Source organism: Candoia aspera, chromosome 16 (assembly GCF_035149785.1).
Source record: "Candoia aspera isolate rCanAsp1 chromosome 16, rCanAsp1.hap2, whole genome shotgun sequence".
Lineage (NCBI taxonomy): Eukaryota > Metazoa > Chordata > Lepidosauria > Squamata > Boidae > Candoia > Candoia aspera.
This window is the reverse complement of record NC_086168.1, coordinates 8,256,116-8,273,569: the sequence shown is the minus strand read 5'-3', so window position 1 is coordinate 8,273,569 and position 17,454 is coordinate 8,256,116. Positions and strand designations below refer to the sequence as shown.

The 17,454-nt window shown below is 44.4% G+C and overlaps 1 protein-coding gene across 1 annotated transcript in view; it reads right to left on the bottom strand.

Moving 5' to 3' along the window:
• Nucleotides 1-561: 561 nt before the first annotated feature.
• The window catches only part of LOC134506332 (voltage-dependent N-type calcium channel subunit alpha-1B-like), a 59,183-nt gene continuing 42,290 nt past the window's right edge, over nucleotides 562-17,454 (bottom strand). Inside the window, exons 22-30 of the mRNA XM_063316483.1 lie at nucleotides 13,287-13,395; nucleotides 12,684-12,788; nucleotides 11,818-11,930; nucleotides 10,414-10,532; nucleotides 8,943-9,072; nucleotides 7,568-7,678; nucleotides 4,864-5,068; nucleotides 3,614-3,816; nucleotides 562-1,924 (exon numbers count right to left, since the gene is read on the bottom strand). Coding sequence (XP_063172553.1) covers nucleotides 1,385-1,924; nucleotides 3,614-3,816; nucleotides 4,864-5,068; nucleotides 7,568-7,678; nucleotides 8,943-9,072; nucleotides 10,414-10,532; nucleotides 11,818-11,930; nucleotides 12,684-12,788; nucleotides 13,287-13,395 — 1,635 coding nt within the window. The 3' untranslated portion in view covers nucleotides 562-1,384. The remainder of the gene's footprint in view (nucleotides 1,925-3,613; nucleotides 3,817-4,863; nucleotides 5,069-7,567; nucleotides 7,679-8,942; nucleotides 9,073-10,413; nucleotides 10,533-11,817; nucleotides 11,931-12,683; nucleotides 12,789-13,286; nucleotides 13,396-17,454) is intronic.

Genomic DNA, 17,454 nt, shown 5'->3' with positions numbered 1-17,454 from the left:
CTTTGTTTTATTGGGTTTTGCAAGAGCATCCATCCTAACACTGAATGCTTCTTTCTGCACCTTCCAACTCCATGGTGTTCCCCGCCAAAGGATGTAAAACAAAACTTGGACTTCTTTTTTTTTTCCCCTAAAATAGTTTTCCAACCTTGGAAGGTGGAAAGATCCAACCAGCTCTGAATGAAGTTGAGAGCCCACTCAGCAATCCCTGCTGGTCAGAGAAAGTTCTCCTCACCCCTCCTGCCTCTCACACTATTTGGGGGGAGGGGAGATACAAAAACAACTGTATCGTCACCGCAAGAGGTTCCCAAAGGTTAGGCACTTAGAAGTAAAGAACTGACGCCTTCAGTAAGGAAAAAAAGGGGGCTGGAATGGCCATTAGGTTAGTTCTCTACTGTAGAGGACGCTCAGCATTTTTGCTGTGTTCTTGTCTTGCTTTCTTTGACTATACAATTTACAAAAAAAAAAAAATGGACACAATGAAAAGGAAGTTTATCCAACAGCTCAATATAAAACATGACAGTTCTGTCCCCCTCCTCCTTTTCCTCCTCCTCCTCCTCTTCTTCCCCTCGCAAGCTCAGATTTGTAAACAAGATGAAAATTAAGAAAGGGGCCACCATCTGTCTTGTCAGAGGAGAAAAGTTCAGTAGCAAGAACAAGATTGGAGAAGTTGCCCTTGCCAAAACTGCTCCTCTCCTGAAGGGCTTTTCCAAAACGCTGGTGGGAAGGACCCAGAATGTGGAGACAAAAGGATGGACCAAGAAGTTGGGCATGGCCATAGGGTGCCTTGATCAACTGGAAGTTTCCATAAATGGCTCGGTTTAAAAGCGTCGCCGTTGGCCAAGGGTTGAGATCCAGTTGGATAAATTCCCTTCTTAAAATGTGGGCACAATAAAATATAGGTTGTTTCTTTGTACAACAGCATTTGTTTTTTCTTCCCCACCTGGTCATCCCAAACTGTGCAGATTCCAGTCCTTAAAGGTTAGGGTTTTCTAAAGGTTAGGGTTTTCTCCCTGGCCTTTTGTTACAGTTTTGTAATCTGGGGGGAGGTGAACTCTCCTGTGACATGGCAGCAGGGAGCAGAACAGAAGCAAATTTGCCCCACTCAGACCATCCAAACCAACGCCTTTCCTGATTGATCAATAGCTCTCTAGTGCAAAGGAAGAAACCAAGAACAGAGAGATCAGGCATCGCTTCCAATGATCTTGTGCATGCACCCAGTACAACCTTGGCAGGGGTGTTCCACAGGGAGGCAGCTGCTTGTATCTTCATTGCCCCACCAGCCTCGATGCCACAGGGCTGGATACAAATACATGCACGCAAACATGGCGGTTCCCTGGATGATAAAACTCATCAACCTCCAGCGTGCAACTTGGTTCTTTTCCTGCTAGCACCAATCGTCTTCCTCTCGCTCGTGGTAATAGCTACGTGCCCTGGTGCTGGTGCCAGGGCCAGCACTTAGTCCCAAGACATAGTGGTACCCATTGGGAACTCGGCGAATTTGGTGGGACTGGGAAGTTAAAGAGGAGACATAAGAAGTCCGGGAGGATCTCCCTGAATTGGTAGCCACCGCCTCCTCAAATGTGAGCGTGTCCTCAGGCATCATGTGGTATGGACTGTCACTCTCTTCTCGGTGTCCCAGGTAAGGGTCCGAACCAATCCGTGCCACCAGGGTCTGTGAGGGCCCCTGGGAGTCGCCATGCAGCAAAGCATTGTGCTCAGAGAGACCCCGGCTCAAGCGTCCCGGGGAGAAGGTGGGCAGGCCAGTCTGGAACCCAGAGAAATGCACAGGCGAGGAGTTGGCAGTCTTGTAGGTAATGCTGGGGCGCGGAGTCAGCGGGGTTTGCGGCAACTGCCTCCGACCACGGCACGGGGTGCTAGCACCAGAGGTCAACAGCAGGGGGCTCCCATTAACTGAACCACTGCCCTACATGAAAATTGGAACAAAGTAAATGAACAAAACAAAAACCGGGAGGAGGAGGAGGAGGAGGAGGGGAAGGGGAAGGAGGAAAAGGGATGATGATGATGATGATGATGATGATGATGATGATGATGATGATGATGGAGGAGGAGGAGGAGGAGGGGTGAAGAAGGGGAAGGAGGGGAAGGAGAAGGAGAAGGAGGAGGAGGGGGAAAGGGAAGGGGAAGGAGGAAAAGGGATGATGATGGAGGTATGATGATGATGATGATGGAGGTATGATGATGATGATGGAGGAGGAGGAGGAGGGGAGAAGAAGAAGAAGGGGAAGGAGGGGAAGAGGAAGGGGAAGGAGAAGGAATGAAGGAGGAGGAGGAGAGTGGGCAATAATAAGAGTACCAGACAAACACAGAGTCACATGTTGGAGTGGCAAAAAGCAAAGGACAGAAGAATGAATGATATCAACAGAGGAATGTATCACAGGGTAAAAAACAAGAAGGAAAGAGAGTTTAGATGTGTACAGTCAAGGAAAGGGAGACTGCTCAAGAACCATTTGAACAGAGGTAGAAACACAGGAAACCAACGAGGAGTAGAGAGGATTCCAAATGAAGACAACCAGGGAGACAACGCAGGGGAGAAGACAATCCAGCAGAAAGGAGGACCAGGTGGTCCACCTTGAGCAGGGAGGAAATCCACTGCATGCCTCCAGATCAAGAGACCTGCTATCCCAGTTACTACAGACTTGAGTTTCCTTAGCTTCAGGTTTCTGGAAGCACACCTGGATAGCTTCATGTCATGTGTAAATTAACATCATGGTAAAATCAGTTCTTCAGTTCCTATGCTGTGAAGCAAGCTAATCTGATCCTCATCACCTAGGTTAGTGGGCAGATTGGAATACAGTTCTGGTTCAGAGGGCGTGTTTCTCCCAATTTGGCAATGCCCTTTGCAGAAAATGCAACAGGGTGCATTAAAAAAATACACAATTTAGGAGAAAACATATGCTGTGTAAACTGCATATGTTGCCCCCCAAAAGGTCCAAAATACATATTCAAATTAGTATTTAGGTGCCAAATTTCAGAGGGCCTTTTTTATTTTTAAAATGTTTCCTATGGAAATGGGACAGAGCAGATCTTTGAAGGACATACTTGAAACCGACTCTGAATTTTGAAAACCTGGTTGTTACAAAATGGGTATAGAAACATACCTATTGAGTTAAACTGCATATTTTGCACAGATGGATTTAAGAATGGCTGCTTGAATGAGTTTTAAATGTTCACAAGGAGATTTTCATTTAAAAAAGAGTTGCCGATTCACGTCAAACAGGACAGAAGAGATGTACGAAAGGACATGGGGGAAACCAACATGGAGTAACATAAGCTGAATCATCTGCAGCTCTGTTGTACCCAACAAGCACAAAATACACACACGTTCAGCTTTTTTAAATGTCTTGCTGCACACTTAGCCTCACTTTCTTCCATCCCAACGGGATGGATTCATTGCTCTTGACCTCCACATTGAGTTTGATCTGTTAGCTCCCAGTTATTTTCCATGGCAGTTCCTATCATGGTGCCTTCCCTCCCTGGGGATGAGAGAACTAGAATCCAATGACATCCAGAGGCTGGCCAAATTTCTCAAAGCACGTAGGGAGCCCCCTTTCCCATCCCTTCTCTCTCTCAGGCCTCCATCCCCCATTCTCACCTGTTTCTGTGTCCCATGTTCCTGCCCTCCGCTGGGGGATGGGGGTCTACTGCATTCAGGTGACTTGGGCTGGGAACGATCTCGACTCCCATAGCGATCACAGGAATAAAAGCGTTGCTTTTCGGAGGAGGAGGAAGAATGGAGCTTCCGTTCCTGGGACCGGCCCCGCTCCTGCTTTTTGGGCTTGGACACGCCTTCCCCTGCTGGGGAAACGAAAGGGATCTCACAGAGGGAAGCCACAAAATTCGAATTATTGCAACCAGGCAAAATCAAAGGGCTCGCTTCCCAAGCTTGCGGAAGTGTGGAGATGTCCCAGCAGAAATGCCTGCAGACTTCTCGTTGTTCCAAGTTGGATCCAACGGCACACGCAACTGAACTTAACAAAAGTAACACGACGGAATGACCGTAACTCAATATTTAAAAGTGATCCCAACCTTAAAAAAAAACAAAACTCAGCACCATTGATGACTTCCTGAATCTCTGTTGGGAAGATCGGTGAGGGACTCCCACATATGATGCCCAATCCAGTTTGAGAGACAAGGACATTATAGAATGTAGGACAGCCCTTCCTCGCAGTAAAGTACAGGTAGTCCTCGCTTAATGACCACAATTGGGACTGGAATTTCAGTTGCTAAGTGAAGCAGTCATTAAGCAAGTCCAACCTGATTTTATGACTTTTTGCAGCAGTTCTTAAGTGAATTACTGCAGGTGTTAAGCAAACCACATGGTCGTTAAGTGAATCATGTGGTTCCCCACTGATTTTGCTTGCCAGAAGCTGGCCAGGAAGGTTGAAAATGGTGATCACATGTCCATGAGACACTGCAATGGTCATAAATGTGAAGCAGTTGCTAAGTGCCCAAATCATGATCACATGACCATGGGGACGCTGCAACAGTCACAAGTGTGAAGACCGGTCACAAGTCATTTTTTCCAGCACTGTCATAAGCCCAAACTGTCACTAAATGAATGGTTGTTAAGTGAGGACTACCTGTATACGGACTTCAATTCCCAGAGTTCTAGAATCAGCATGACCGTTGCTAAGAATTCTGGGAGATGTAGGCCACACTTCTGAAGGATACCCAGGTTGGAGCAGACCACTTTAAAACTTAAGAATTTCATGATCAACCAGTTCTACATCAACACCCAGAGCTGGAGAAAGAGAAGGCACATTCATTCATTCATTCATTCATTCATTCATTCATTCATTCATTTGATTTCTATAGCCGCCCATCTCAACAAGTGATTCTTACCAGGAGCCTCATCCTCAACTAAGTGGTTGGGTGGCTTATCAATTGACTTCTGCTGCTTCTTCTCTCTCCGCCGGTGGCAACGATGGTGGTGATGGTGGTGGGTGTGTTCGGCTGTCCGGGAATGTTCATAGAGGTGTGTGGCATGGGGGCGCTGTGGGTTCAGCGTGGAGACAGATCGCTTCATGGGGCTGGTGTCCGGAATGGGCTGTGGATAAGGAAAAAAAGGGGGGGGCACAGGAAAGGGGAGGAAGAGAATGCAAAGAGGTTGGTTAGAGGTGGGCAATCAAAAGGTAGCATCTTTTCCCTCCCACATCTGGAACATGTGTCTGATTCCTATGAAACCTTTCCACTAAAACACTTTAGCATCACCCTTTCCAATATTCTAAACCCTGAACTGACCCATCCCCGTTCATTTATCCTGCTGAATAGGAGCCCCTGGACAGATTCTAACTGAATATTAGGAGTTGGGGAGAACTTCCTAACAGTAAAAGCAGTTAGGTAGTGGCACTAACAACTAAAGATGTGATGTGCTCCTCTTCATTGGGTGTGTTCAAGTGGAGGCTGGACAGCCATCTGCCCAATGTGCTTTAATTTGGATTCCTTCATAGAACGGCACATTGGACTCGAGGACGTCCATGCCCCTTCCAGATTGTCAGTCCAACTTTGACAATTCTAGGGCCATAAACTATGAATTGGTTCATCTTCACAAATCAGGGCAATGAGAAGTAAACAATGTGCTCCCAGTGGAGATGCCCTTATAATACAGGGACTGGCAATTCTTTTCACCATAGCGCTACATTTTTTCAGCCCTTGAGAGCCACAGAGGGCATGCCCGTGTTGTAATTATATCATTGGGAGAAGGGCAAGACTGAAATGTACAGGTCTTTAAACACTTGTTTGGGAGGAGGCTTTTAGCCAAGCTTATCAAGAGAGCTAGCACATCTAGGTTGAGCATTTTCTTCTTTCTTAAAAAAAAAAAAAGCCACAGAAGGATGCAGGTGATGTTATAAACTCTTCCTTGAGCAGACTTTAAAGGACACATTATTTCAAGCAAGCTACATACTGATAGATATCGCCCCGGTGACCGTGTTTTGCTCCGCTGCAAGCAATTCAGACAGAAAAAAATGGGATGTGTCCCCCACCAGGACAGTCAGACATCGCAGGAAGCACGTGACAGACAAGATGACAAAGGGGAGGGAGGGGGAGGGAGGGAGGGGGAGAGAATGAGATCCACGAGAAGGACGAAGGCCAAAGAAGGGGTGGGTGAATTGAGACAAGAGACAGAAATGAGTGTTAGTCAGCAGTTATTCATGAAATAAGATGGATGGATGAATCTGGATTTTCAAAGGAAGCAATTAACTGCAGAAAATTAGGTTCTCAAATGGCTCAGATAGCTACATGGAATAATCTTTCCCAACCTAGGTGCCATCCAGATTCATTCATGGCCATTGGTGAGGATTCTGAGAGTTGAAGACCATGTATCTGGAAGATGCCCAGGTTGGAAAAGTTATCTAGGCTTGGATTAAAGTGATCAGGGAGGACAAGGAGGAGGAATAGGTTAGTGATGTTTTAGTGGGGTTACCAAAGCAAGTAGCCTAATACGATATGCATTGAGGGGAAGATAGTATCAGTCTCCTTTCCAAACCGCCTCCCCCCGACAAATCTTCCTGGTTATTACCATGGTGATCAGATGCCATGAAAAAATGCTCCCTCCCAAAGATGTGGAAAAGGAGAGGAAAAGGCATGAATTCTTCCAGAGTAGTACCACCTTCATATATTTGCATGGATTCCATACAATTAAGTAAAAAGTGCACAACTGCAGCACTTGCCAAGATTGTTATGCAGATCCCTCTACCAGTCTCCAGAAAGAAGGTAGGAAGAGAAAGCAAGTCCTAGTTCGTCATGGTTTGGTAACTGCAGTATCCCACTTTGTCATCGATCATGGTCTTCAGTTTGGTGGCATATGATAATCTCAACTCTAAGCCTACTATTCATATCAGTTGTTACCTTTCAGTCACCCTCCATTCCCCACCCATTCATAAAATCAGCTACTCTGGTGGTGGCTGATGGGAAGACAGAGAGAAAGATATCTGCCTCTCCCTGAGATCCAATGCCTGTATAGGCCTGGGAAATATACAGGCTGCTAATAGTCATTGGAAAATAGCATTTCCCAGTGTTGGTGGAAAACTGTGTCACACAACAGCAATGCCGGAGGGTAAGGTGAGATCTCTCTGCTTTGTGCTGGCAACAAGTGAATAGCAAGAAGATAAACAAATGGAAAGGGTACAAAATAATATTATGCAAGTTAGTCAGAACTGTGAAGAAAGTTGGTCTAGTCCTGTCTAATTCGCAGAGGACATAATGCTGCCCATGTGAAGTCTGGCAGTTCCCCAATTGTCAGCGAAGGAAACTCAAGGCCACGACTTCATGCCATCTAAGCTGGGAAAGGGCATGATCCAATCAGATCTGGAGGAGAATCACCAGCAATTCATGAATGAAAGGAATGGCACGAGCAATGAAGGAAAGCATCAGAATCTGTTGGTAATAGATGTTATGACTGAAGCCACCTCAAGTGAGCATGGGAAGAAGGCGTTTCTTACGTTTATCTTGCTGATGAAATATTCAGCACACTCCTATGAAATGCAACTGATTACTGTTGCCTTATGGTCAGCCTTTCATTACCAGTTACGATACCCATGCCCACCTGAGTTTCAGCTGCCAGGCGAGGCATGGAAGCAGCTCGGCCTTGGCTCTCCAGTCCTGGCTGATGTTCACCATTGGCTAAAGTTGGGCTGATTTCTTGCATTTCTACCACCTGGAAAATACAGGGACAGAATAACAGGAGTGAGTAAGAAGTCGTTGCCCACAAAAATTCCCAGTAGAGTCAACGGATGTTTGTCTAGATCAGAGAAAGACAACACAGTTCAGCTGAGATCCCAGATCCAAGGAGGCAACATTCGTCTCTCCGTCGTGTAGGTGACAATTGTCCCACAGGCCCAAATGCTGACTTCATCGTAAAACCACCCAGCTTAATGTTCTTTTGTTATGTTACAGATCTGGTGCTTTCATTTTTTCGTCTTCCTCCCCTTTCCTGTTTTCTTTTGTATTGGGCCCCTTGGATTATAAATTGCTATTTTAACTCTATGCCACCACAGAATAAAAAATGTAGAGGATGAGTGACGAGTATAAATAAAGCAGAATAGGAATACAAAAAGTGAACAGCAGCAGTAGAAGCTAGCAGGCTCCTGTGATCTGAAGACATATATCATTAGAAGGTCAGGAACAGCTTTCATCATTACTGTCTTGAGACTGAGGCAAAATGCAGACAGGTTGTCCTTAGCCGCAAGCATCTCTCCTCATCCTCATTTGAGGAGACCCCAGGTTGATACAGAACTGATTAAGTGGCTGATCTGATTGTGTCTGTTGCTGCCATGGCGGGTGCGGGGTTGATGGCCTTTTTCAGACTGTGGATTTTAATTTTGTAAGCTGCCCAGAGTCACTGTGTGTGAGTTGGGCAGCTATATAAATTTGTTAAATAAATAAAATAAATAAATAAATTTGAATCCTGCCCAGCATAGAGGAGAGTCCTGGGTGGTTTGAAAGACTTCACATTGCACTGAGAAAGTGCATTATCTTCATAATTTTTTTTTTAAAAAAAACCTATGATTATCACTTTTGTTCTCCTCAACTAGGGAACACCCATTCGTTGTGTGTGGGTGCATGTGTGTGCGCACGCACGCACGCACACACACACACACACACAGGGGTCTTACCCTCAGTATTTTTCTTAATTTGCTGGATTATACTTTCCCCCATACCTATGGCTTTGAGACAAATAGGAAACCCAAACTTTCACTTTTCCCTTGCAAATGAGCCAGCTCTATCAATAGGCAGTCCCTTAAGAGATCAATGAATTCCAAAGTTTGGGTTTCTGCTAAATATGCAAGGCCAAACTGAGAAGTAAAGTTGGGGGTGGGGATGGGGTAAGACTTAGGAATTAGTCCAAAGAGGAAAATCCTTTTCCTAAAAATAACATTTTCCTCTCCTCCTGAATCCTTTATCTTCACCATCTTGCTTGCCTGCTGGACGGAAATTTCCTCTGAATGGCCCCGTTCAAATGCTGGTGTCCTAGTTTCATAAAACATGCTCTGGGTGCGTTGGGTCCCCCAGGAAACAGATTCCTTGATGCCTCCTCCCTCTGGCATTGGTCTGTTGCAAAAAGAGAAGAGAAAAGGCTTCTAAAATCCACATAGCAGGAAGGTTATACTAAGGTGAGCTAAGAAGGAACACTAAAATAGAAGCATTTATGATAATTAGCAACTGCAATCCAGAGACCTTTCGTATGTTCAAGGCTTCTGTTTAGATGTTACCACTTCAGGGTGAGTCGCATGCAACTGAAAGGGCCTTCCTTGACCTATCCACAGAGCAAAACGAACTGTGTCTAAAAAACTAGGCTACAAAAAAATAATCAAAGAGAACCTGTGTAAGAACATTATTCAGATGAGCACAAATGCACTGCAGCAACCCAGAACACCGGAAAAGGAAACAGACAGTCTTTACAACATCTTCCAACAAAATGGATACCCACGCAACTTTGTCAAAAAGTGTCTGACCACTCAACCCACAACAGCACAACCAACACAAGCTATGAAAAGGATAACACTGCCATACATCAGAAACATCTCAGAAACCACCAACAGACTGTTACAACCACACGGCATCACCGTAGCACATAAACCAACTAAAACTCTTCAAAACATCTTAAGCAATCCAAAAGACCTGGTAGCCCAAGAAGAAAAAACAGGAGTTATTTGCAACCTACAGTGCAAGGACTGTAACAGCCACTATGTGGGACAGAGAGGCAGAAGACTGGCAGAGCCCGTCCACGAACACCAACTGGCAGTCAGAAGACATGCTGAAAACTCCATCTCACAACACATGGACAGACTCAACCACAGTTTCAACTGGGAAACTGTCAGCATCCTAAACCAAGCCAAATCCAAAAACGGTAGGGAATTCCTGGAAGCTTAGCATTCAGACAAATCAGCCATCAATAGACAGAAAGAAATAGACCACATTTACACACCATTCAAAAGAGACAATAAAACAGCTAAGAAGGAAACAAAAGGACCAGAACACATCCTCTCCAGCAGGCAACACCCAGATAAGCAGGGATTAACACAATCAAGCAGAAAACAATACCCCAATCAAGGAACTCCCAAGGAGAAAACAACACCCCCGAACACTGGCAGGGCAAGCTACTGTATATAAACAGGGAGCAAACCACACACTCCTTCGCACTGATGATGTGACCTAGTGAGGTAATGAAATGTCTGCAAGCAAACAACCAAGCTCAGAGAGCACCAAGGACTCTATAGAAAGCATTAAGCTAGAAGCTTCGGCATCAAAACTTTATATGCAGGGCATTTTTGAGATGGAAAAATGAGTGGACTTCCCCACCCAGACTCACCTATGTACAGCCAGAGGTGTTCCACTACCTGCCTTAAGGCTGAGCTAAGCTGAAGCAATGAAAAATTGGGGGGTACTTACAAGGCGCCCCCATTGTTGAGTGATGCAGAGCTCTTTTGATGCAGAAAAGGTTTGGGGAACGCTGGCTGGCTTTGCTCCAGTGCTGCTTTCAAAGGATGGAAAAGGGAAACAGTCCCGGTCTATATGGCATAAGAAGAAGCAGAGAGGAGACAGTGGATTTAATCACCTTTCCTTCTGTTGGTTTGAACCAAGCAGGGCAAACTGTAGCTGACAGAGGCATCCCTACAAGAAGGTCTATTGAATCCATGGCCACTAGGCTGAGACATTCTCTTGGCCTTTTCCTTTTAATTTCTTCCAGTTCTCATTCAGTTGCTTTCAACAATCGCTTTCCAAAAGGCAGAGTGACATTCTCCTGAGCTGAATATGGCATTCTAGCATCTGTTTACTCAATGAGGTGGCCAACGGGCATGTATAAGCATTCTGCCTTTCATTGTACAATCATCTCTTTCATCATCTCCAACCTCCCTGGCTTCCATTATGTCTCAAGGGAAGATATCATTTTTGGGATCAGGAGGAGGGGGCAAGCAGAAAGGCTGCAGAGTGATGAAGACATGGTTACCAGGAGATATCTCTCCACTGGTCACTGGACTCCCTGGTTTCCCACCTTTCCATTCAATCCCAAGGAACAATCTCAGGAAGAAACTCTTTCCATGGCCTTTTACAGATTGGAAAGTGTGGGCAATCGGGGAGGCTGTGAAGAGATGGAAAGATATGTCACAAAAGTCAGCATGCCTAGCTGTAACATCTCCTGCCCCCTCCAATAAAAAAGTGAACACACAAACACTCCCAGGAGAAATTTGAAAGAAATTCTCAAGCACTCTCTAACAGATTAGAGCGGTGTTTCTCAACCTTGACGACTTTAAGTTGTGTGGACTTCAACGCCCAGAATTCCCCAGCCAGCATGCTGGGGAGGAATTCTGGGAGTTGAAGTCCACACATCTTAAAGTTGCCAAGGTTGAGAAACAATGGATTTGAGAAACAGAAGCTGGGATAGAAAAGCTTGGGGAAATTGTGCACACAGATTTCAACACAAATTTAATTAAATGGTTCTATTTTTTGCAATCCTGTCTCTGTTCCTTAGGTGGAGGAAGCAACTGAGTAGCAGAATACCTGCTTTGCAACAAGGACTCAGTCATCCTCCATCACCTCCAAATTAAAGGATCAAATAGTTGGTGATAGTGGGCTACTTGACACCTTGCATAACCATGAATAGTAGTTTTACACATTCAGAGTCCTAATAGCTGTCCAACTTGAATTATTAGGATTCTTTGGGTAGTAAATACTTGGGATTCCAGCCAAGCCCCTGCTAAAATATTGGATGGATGGATGGATGGATGGGAGATAGAGAGAAGGATGGATAGATGGGTGGATGGAAGATAGAGAAATGGATGGATGGATATTTACCTGACAGAGACCTCCAGGCCCTGACTGAGAAGGGTCTCGGGTGTTTTTGTTTTGTTTGTAGAAATCAAATATCATCAAGGCTGCATAGACCTTCCCCACTGTCATTGCTTCAGCTGATCAGGAAAGACAGAAGAAGCCACAGAAAGCAGGAAATGAATTAACAAGATAAAGAGGGAGAAGGAAGCAAAACGAACTATAATCATGGCTGGAGAATCTACTCCAAGTGAAGAAGTCAAACATTTGCCAAGTTCCAGCTGAACTCAAATCCGTCTCCTCCAATTTGCCCTTCCCAAGGTATCTAAATCCAATACCCATTGCCCCCGCCATGTTATCCATGCACACTGAGCGTTGTAGTTCAGCACATCCGGAAGGGGCCAAGTTGGGTAAAACAGCTTTATGTGTGTTATGCTCTTACTAATAGGTAGTTTTTCTCTACGTAACAAAAACATTAGATATTAGTCTTCTTCTGATACTTTGCTAGGACAAAAGCTTGAATAGTAGGATCAGGGTCTGTTTTCCATTTTGGCCTTTTGTGCCTTCAAGCTGATTAGGACTCCTGGCAACACATCCTTGAGGTTTTCTTGGCAAGATTTTTTGGAAGTGGTTTGCCCTTGCCTTCTTCATCCTAGTGCTAAGAGGGAGTGACTGGCCCAAGGTTATCCAGTTGCATTTGTGTGTTAGGCGGGACTAGAACTCACAGTCTCCTGATTTATAGCCCAATGCCTTTAACCACTATGCTAAACTGGCCCTTCAAGTAGTATTTGGTGGTAATAATAATAATAATAATAATAATAATAATAATAATAATAATACAATGTAATGTTTCTTTCCACTTGCACAGATACAGAAGGATGTAGGGCACTTACGTTTATGAGGTGGCACTAACAGATCCAAGGCTTTGGGGGATAGATTGGGCCAAACCAGTGAGATCTCCTTCCGTAGCTCAGCATCACACTGGTGTTGCAGTATGCCTGTCAGATAAAGGCGAAGAAACAAGATCTCCTTTCAGGGAGAGATCCATAAAAAGAACCCCGCCAAATCAAACCAGTTGTCTATTCAGTCCAACATGCTGTCCTTCCCTCTGACCCATCCAAAACTTCTGGGAAGTTGGCAAACAAAGTGTGAAGGAAGTTGCTTTTTCTGGATCCTCAACCATCATTATACTTACTTACAGAAATGTCTCTGGAAAAAAAAAATTATCTTTGGAAAAGGGTCCTATTCCTTCCTCCCCTCAAAAAAATATTAAGGGTGTTTGCATTTAAACGTTTTTATTTTACATTAATACAGAGGTATTTCAAGGAAAATGTCCACAAAACAGCATGTATTGAGGACATTTATTTAAAATGTCATATAGTACGTTAGGAAAAGCTGCATGGAGAACTTCTAAATCATGGGAAATTGCAAGATTTATTTTTCTACTTTTAAATAAAATGTAGCAACTGACCTTCTAGGCCAAACATTTCCCTTACCTGATGCAAGCTTGATGTCCAGGGCTGTCCGGATCAAGGCCATTAGTGTTGATGTGAAGTGGACGCTTAAATCATCATTTGAGATGGGCATGTTCATCCTGACTAAGCGCTGAAGAAAAGACAGTCTTCTGGTCAAGGCCATCCATTATCACCCACTCCCAACCCCACCTCTTCCCGTCTCCTATTCCCCTCCAAAGTAAAAGAGAACAACAACATACTGTTATAACTTTTCATGTGCTAGATGGCTTTTGTCATGTGCTAGGGAGATATTTTTTGTAGCTGAGCTGGGTACCAATGGCCTTTTGAAATTCTCCACTGTTTGAGGACAGAGAAAGGGGGTGGAACATTTCTTTGCATTTCTCAAGAGGAAGGAGAAATTTTCTAGCACATTTCAGACTCCCCCTGAGCAGCCACAGGAATACCATTCCTGAAAATGCCTCACTAAGAGGAATTCCTTCCTGTTCTCTTCTTTTGTGGTTGAATGGAAGTATGAGAAGCCAGGGAGGCTGAGGACCACTGGAGAAATTATTGCCTGTGACGCATATTTCCATCAGTCCACAACCTCCTTAGCTGCCCATCCATCTGAAGAATCCTTCTGGGAGGAATTTGCTTTTGATATCTTCCTGCAGACTTAATAGAAATATGAGAAGCCAGAAAGGCTGAAGAAAGAGGATTCCCTATACCACCTCTTTCCATCCTTCTGAGTCCTCCCTGGCTGCCCACACTTCCAAAACTGAAAAATCTCCATGAGAGGAGTGCCCTCCTGGCAACCTCCCTTGGGAATGAATAAGAACATGGGCAGTCAGGGTCGCTGCAGATTTCCAGATTACTGGAAGGAGGCTTGTACATTGAAAGACAACACTTACACATACACTTCATAGCCATCTGGCCCTTAATTACTCCCAGAACCTACCACACTCAACCTGTAAGAATTTCACCCCAATTCCCTTCTCTTTGAAATGAATGCCTATGGCAATCCAAAAAGAAATTGGCAGGAAAACAATGCAAGAGATTGTATCTGCTCCACGTTAGTGTTATACCATTTTTATATTGTAGCAGACAACATGTATTTTTCACCACAACACTTGGCAGTGCTACCAGATTCAGGATAGTGCGGAGGATGCAAAAATGGGGGCCATTCTGCCAACAGGTTGCTGCTGTTATTTGAAGCCAAAGAGGGGGGAAAACTAGGGGATACAAAAACAAGCCAGTGTTGGTATCAACATTGCCACCAAGCAATAGGAGGAATCTGGTGGAGCAATCCCTCTGAATTCTCTGCCCACAAACAGCTTTGAAAAAAATTGAAACTGCTTGCGAATGGTAAACTATCACTTGAAGACAGCTGGCACCCAAATTCTTTTCTCAGAGAGATGTAGATACCTGAAGAATAATCACAATTACAAGGGGAAATGCAGCAGAGAATGGTGGTGTGCCATGGAACCCTTGACAACTGAACCACCATCTGCTCTGAAACTGATTGACCTCTAAACACCCCTCACCAGATTTTAAATTCTGACTGATCTCTGCAAAAACAGAGATACTTTGATGAGCATTCAGGTAGTTTTTTTCAACCTTCAGCACAGGAAAAGTTCGGCACACATGAACTTTTATTTTCATGCAACCTAGTGCTCCAAGCTTTCTCACTCACACTGAATCAGAAGGAAGGGAGGGAGGCTTGCTTTCATGAACACTAGGAAGGAAGGAAGGAAGGAAGGAAGGAAGGAAGGAAGGAAGGAAGGAAAAGTGGTGGGAGGACAAGCAGACAGAAAGAGGAAAATAATTCCTTCAAGGAGAGCTCAATCGCTGGCAGTTCAAGGGCTCAGTCCCCCAACGTTATCAACTGGAGGAATGCATATACATCCTGCCCAACCAACTAACCTGAAAGTCTCTTTTGCTGCTGTAAATCTGAAGTGGCCAAGCCATGTCAGGGCTCAAAATCTAAACAGGCTCAGTGCAAATTAGTACTTTGATGGATTGGTTTGGATGATGATGATGATGATGATGATAATAATAATAATAATAATAATAATAATAATAATAATAATAATAATAATTTGATGAGAAATCATCACAGAATCTCATGGTTGTTGGCTCATCTGGGAAGTACAGAAAATATATCCTGGAAGAAGTCAGTGGCAAACCACGTCCTTACTTTTGCCCTAAAAACTGGATTAACTTCTCCCTGTAGATACCAGGAGTTGCCCATATGGGACATTCCAAAGCCACCCTATTTTAACTAGAGAAATAATGGCAACCTGTTCATCACTTCAGCGGCTATGCTGGCTAGAGATTGTTCTGTAATCCCACCATAAAAGGAGGGTATCCAGCTCAGAAAGGTTGGGTTGAACGGAGAAAAGAGGATTATGATAAGAAAAATGTCATCCGTACAAAACCACCAGTTTCTTTGAGATAAAGCTCTCCTGAGACATAACAGAATTAAGCTTGTAACACGTGCACTTCGGAGGATCTCATGCACAATATCTCTGCAGTGGGGATCAAGCAAAGAGGGTAACAGTACAGACACACAGAAGGATGGATCAGTTGTAGCCTGTAAGAAGCATGTGGAGGAGAAACACCATGTACATGTCAGAAAGTCAATTGGAAGCCAAAGAGATGAGACAGGACCATGACTGACAGGACCAGCTCTTGGAAACAATGAAGCAATTGGACAGGGAGGGAAATCACCACATCTTTCTTTCTCCAGAAGACAACACCCTTTTGGGGGGAGACGGGCGGTAATAGAAATTTGAAAATTAAATAAACAAACAAACACAACAGATAGAGATGGAAGGGACATAGAGACCACAAGAAACCAGGAGGAGTGCAAAGGCAGAACTTCCTCTTCAAAAGCTGGTCACTTTCTTTAGAGAAGTAACAGTGGCCTGCGCTCAAGACACGCGCTGTGCTCTACATGAGAAGGAAGCCTTATAGTTCCAGATCACAGTCTGGATGGGCAAGCTATTCAGTTGCTCAAGCAACATCTTTGCTGGGTAACTCCCTGGCCAGGCAGAATGTCAAGCTATAAGGTAACAAGAATGTAAGCCTACCAGGTCAGGAATCCAGACCTTAAGCTCCGAGGAGCCGAGAGAAGCAAAATTCTCAGCACTGAAGGACAAGGCTCACCTTTGTCCTGTTCTCCAAATGTTAACATCTCCCCTACTTTGCAATGCTTTTCAACAGCAACCTCAGTCATGGTGAGTTACACAATGGATTCTACTAGCAACTGAGTTCAGCTTCAGTTTCGCTCATGGCTGCAAATTAATCTCTGCCTTATTTGCCTTCTCATTCATCATTGCTGATTGGTGAAAAGCTAAGATGCACTTCAGCACTACATGCTTTTCAACTTAATTACATTTTTATCTCAGGCAAATTAGTGTGCATTAACAAGGTCCCCGTTCTTTGGATTCAAGTGATGTGACAATCCTATTACACCTGGGCTTTAAGATGATACCCACATGTAGTAAGCTCCTTTTCCTCCAGACCACCCACAAATTAGCTTGAAGCTAATTCATGGACAAACCAGCCCTCATCCTTATCAGAATTTTTAAAATGTATATGTTGTCCAGAGGACCTTGTGTAGCATGGGGATTTTCCTCACCTGCTTTTCTAGGAACTAAGATAGGCACAGAATCATGGCACACAAAACAGCTGTTTAGATCACTGAATCCATCTCCATTCTCTGGAGCAGTTATCTGAGCGATGGTGGCTTCTATAGCGTTGCCGATAGGTGGTGAGGATGGGCATATAGTGAAGAATGTCCTTGGGAAGCACCAAGTGGCAGGTCTGTTTTCATGTTCCCTTTCAAAGAAAAAGCAGAATAGTGCAACTACTGCCTCAGAGCCACTCCTGAGCTGAAGGGAAGCCTTTGGTTTCTTCTCAAAATACAAAACCAGCAACACAAAAAACAACCCTCAGCTTTGATTATTGAAGTGCCTTCAGAAATGCAGCGACCTATGTGGTACAGTCCGACAAGGAGACCAGCCCTTGCTGAGAATGAAAGGAGAGTTATCTTCTCTTCGATACATTTCCACACACCTTGGCACAGAAAACCAAAAGTGTGGGCTAAAGCCTTTTCCCTTGAAGCAGACAGAAGAATTGAGGGAAATTGGAAAAACGGATCAAGAGAGGGTTTTTTTTTCCTAATAAGCATGAAGAGGATGCTGGTCCA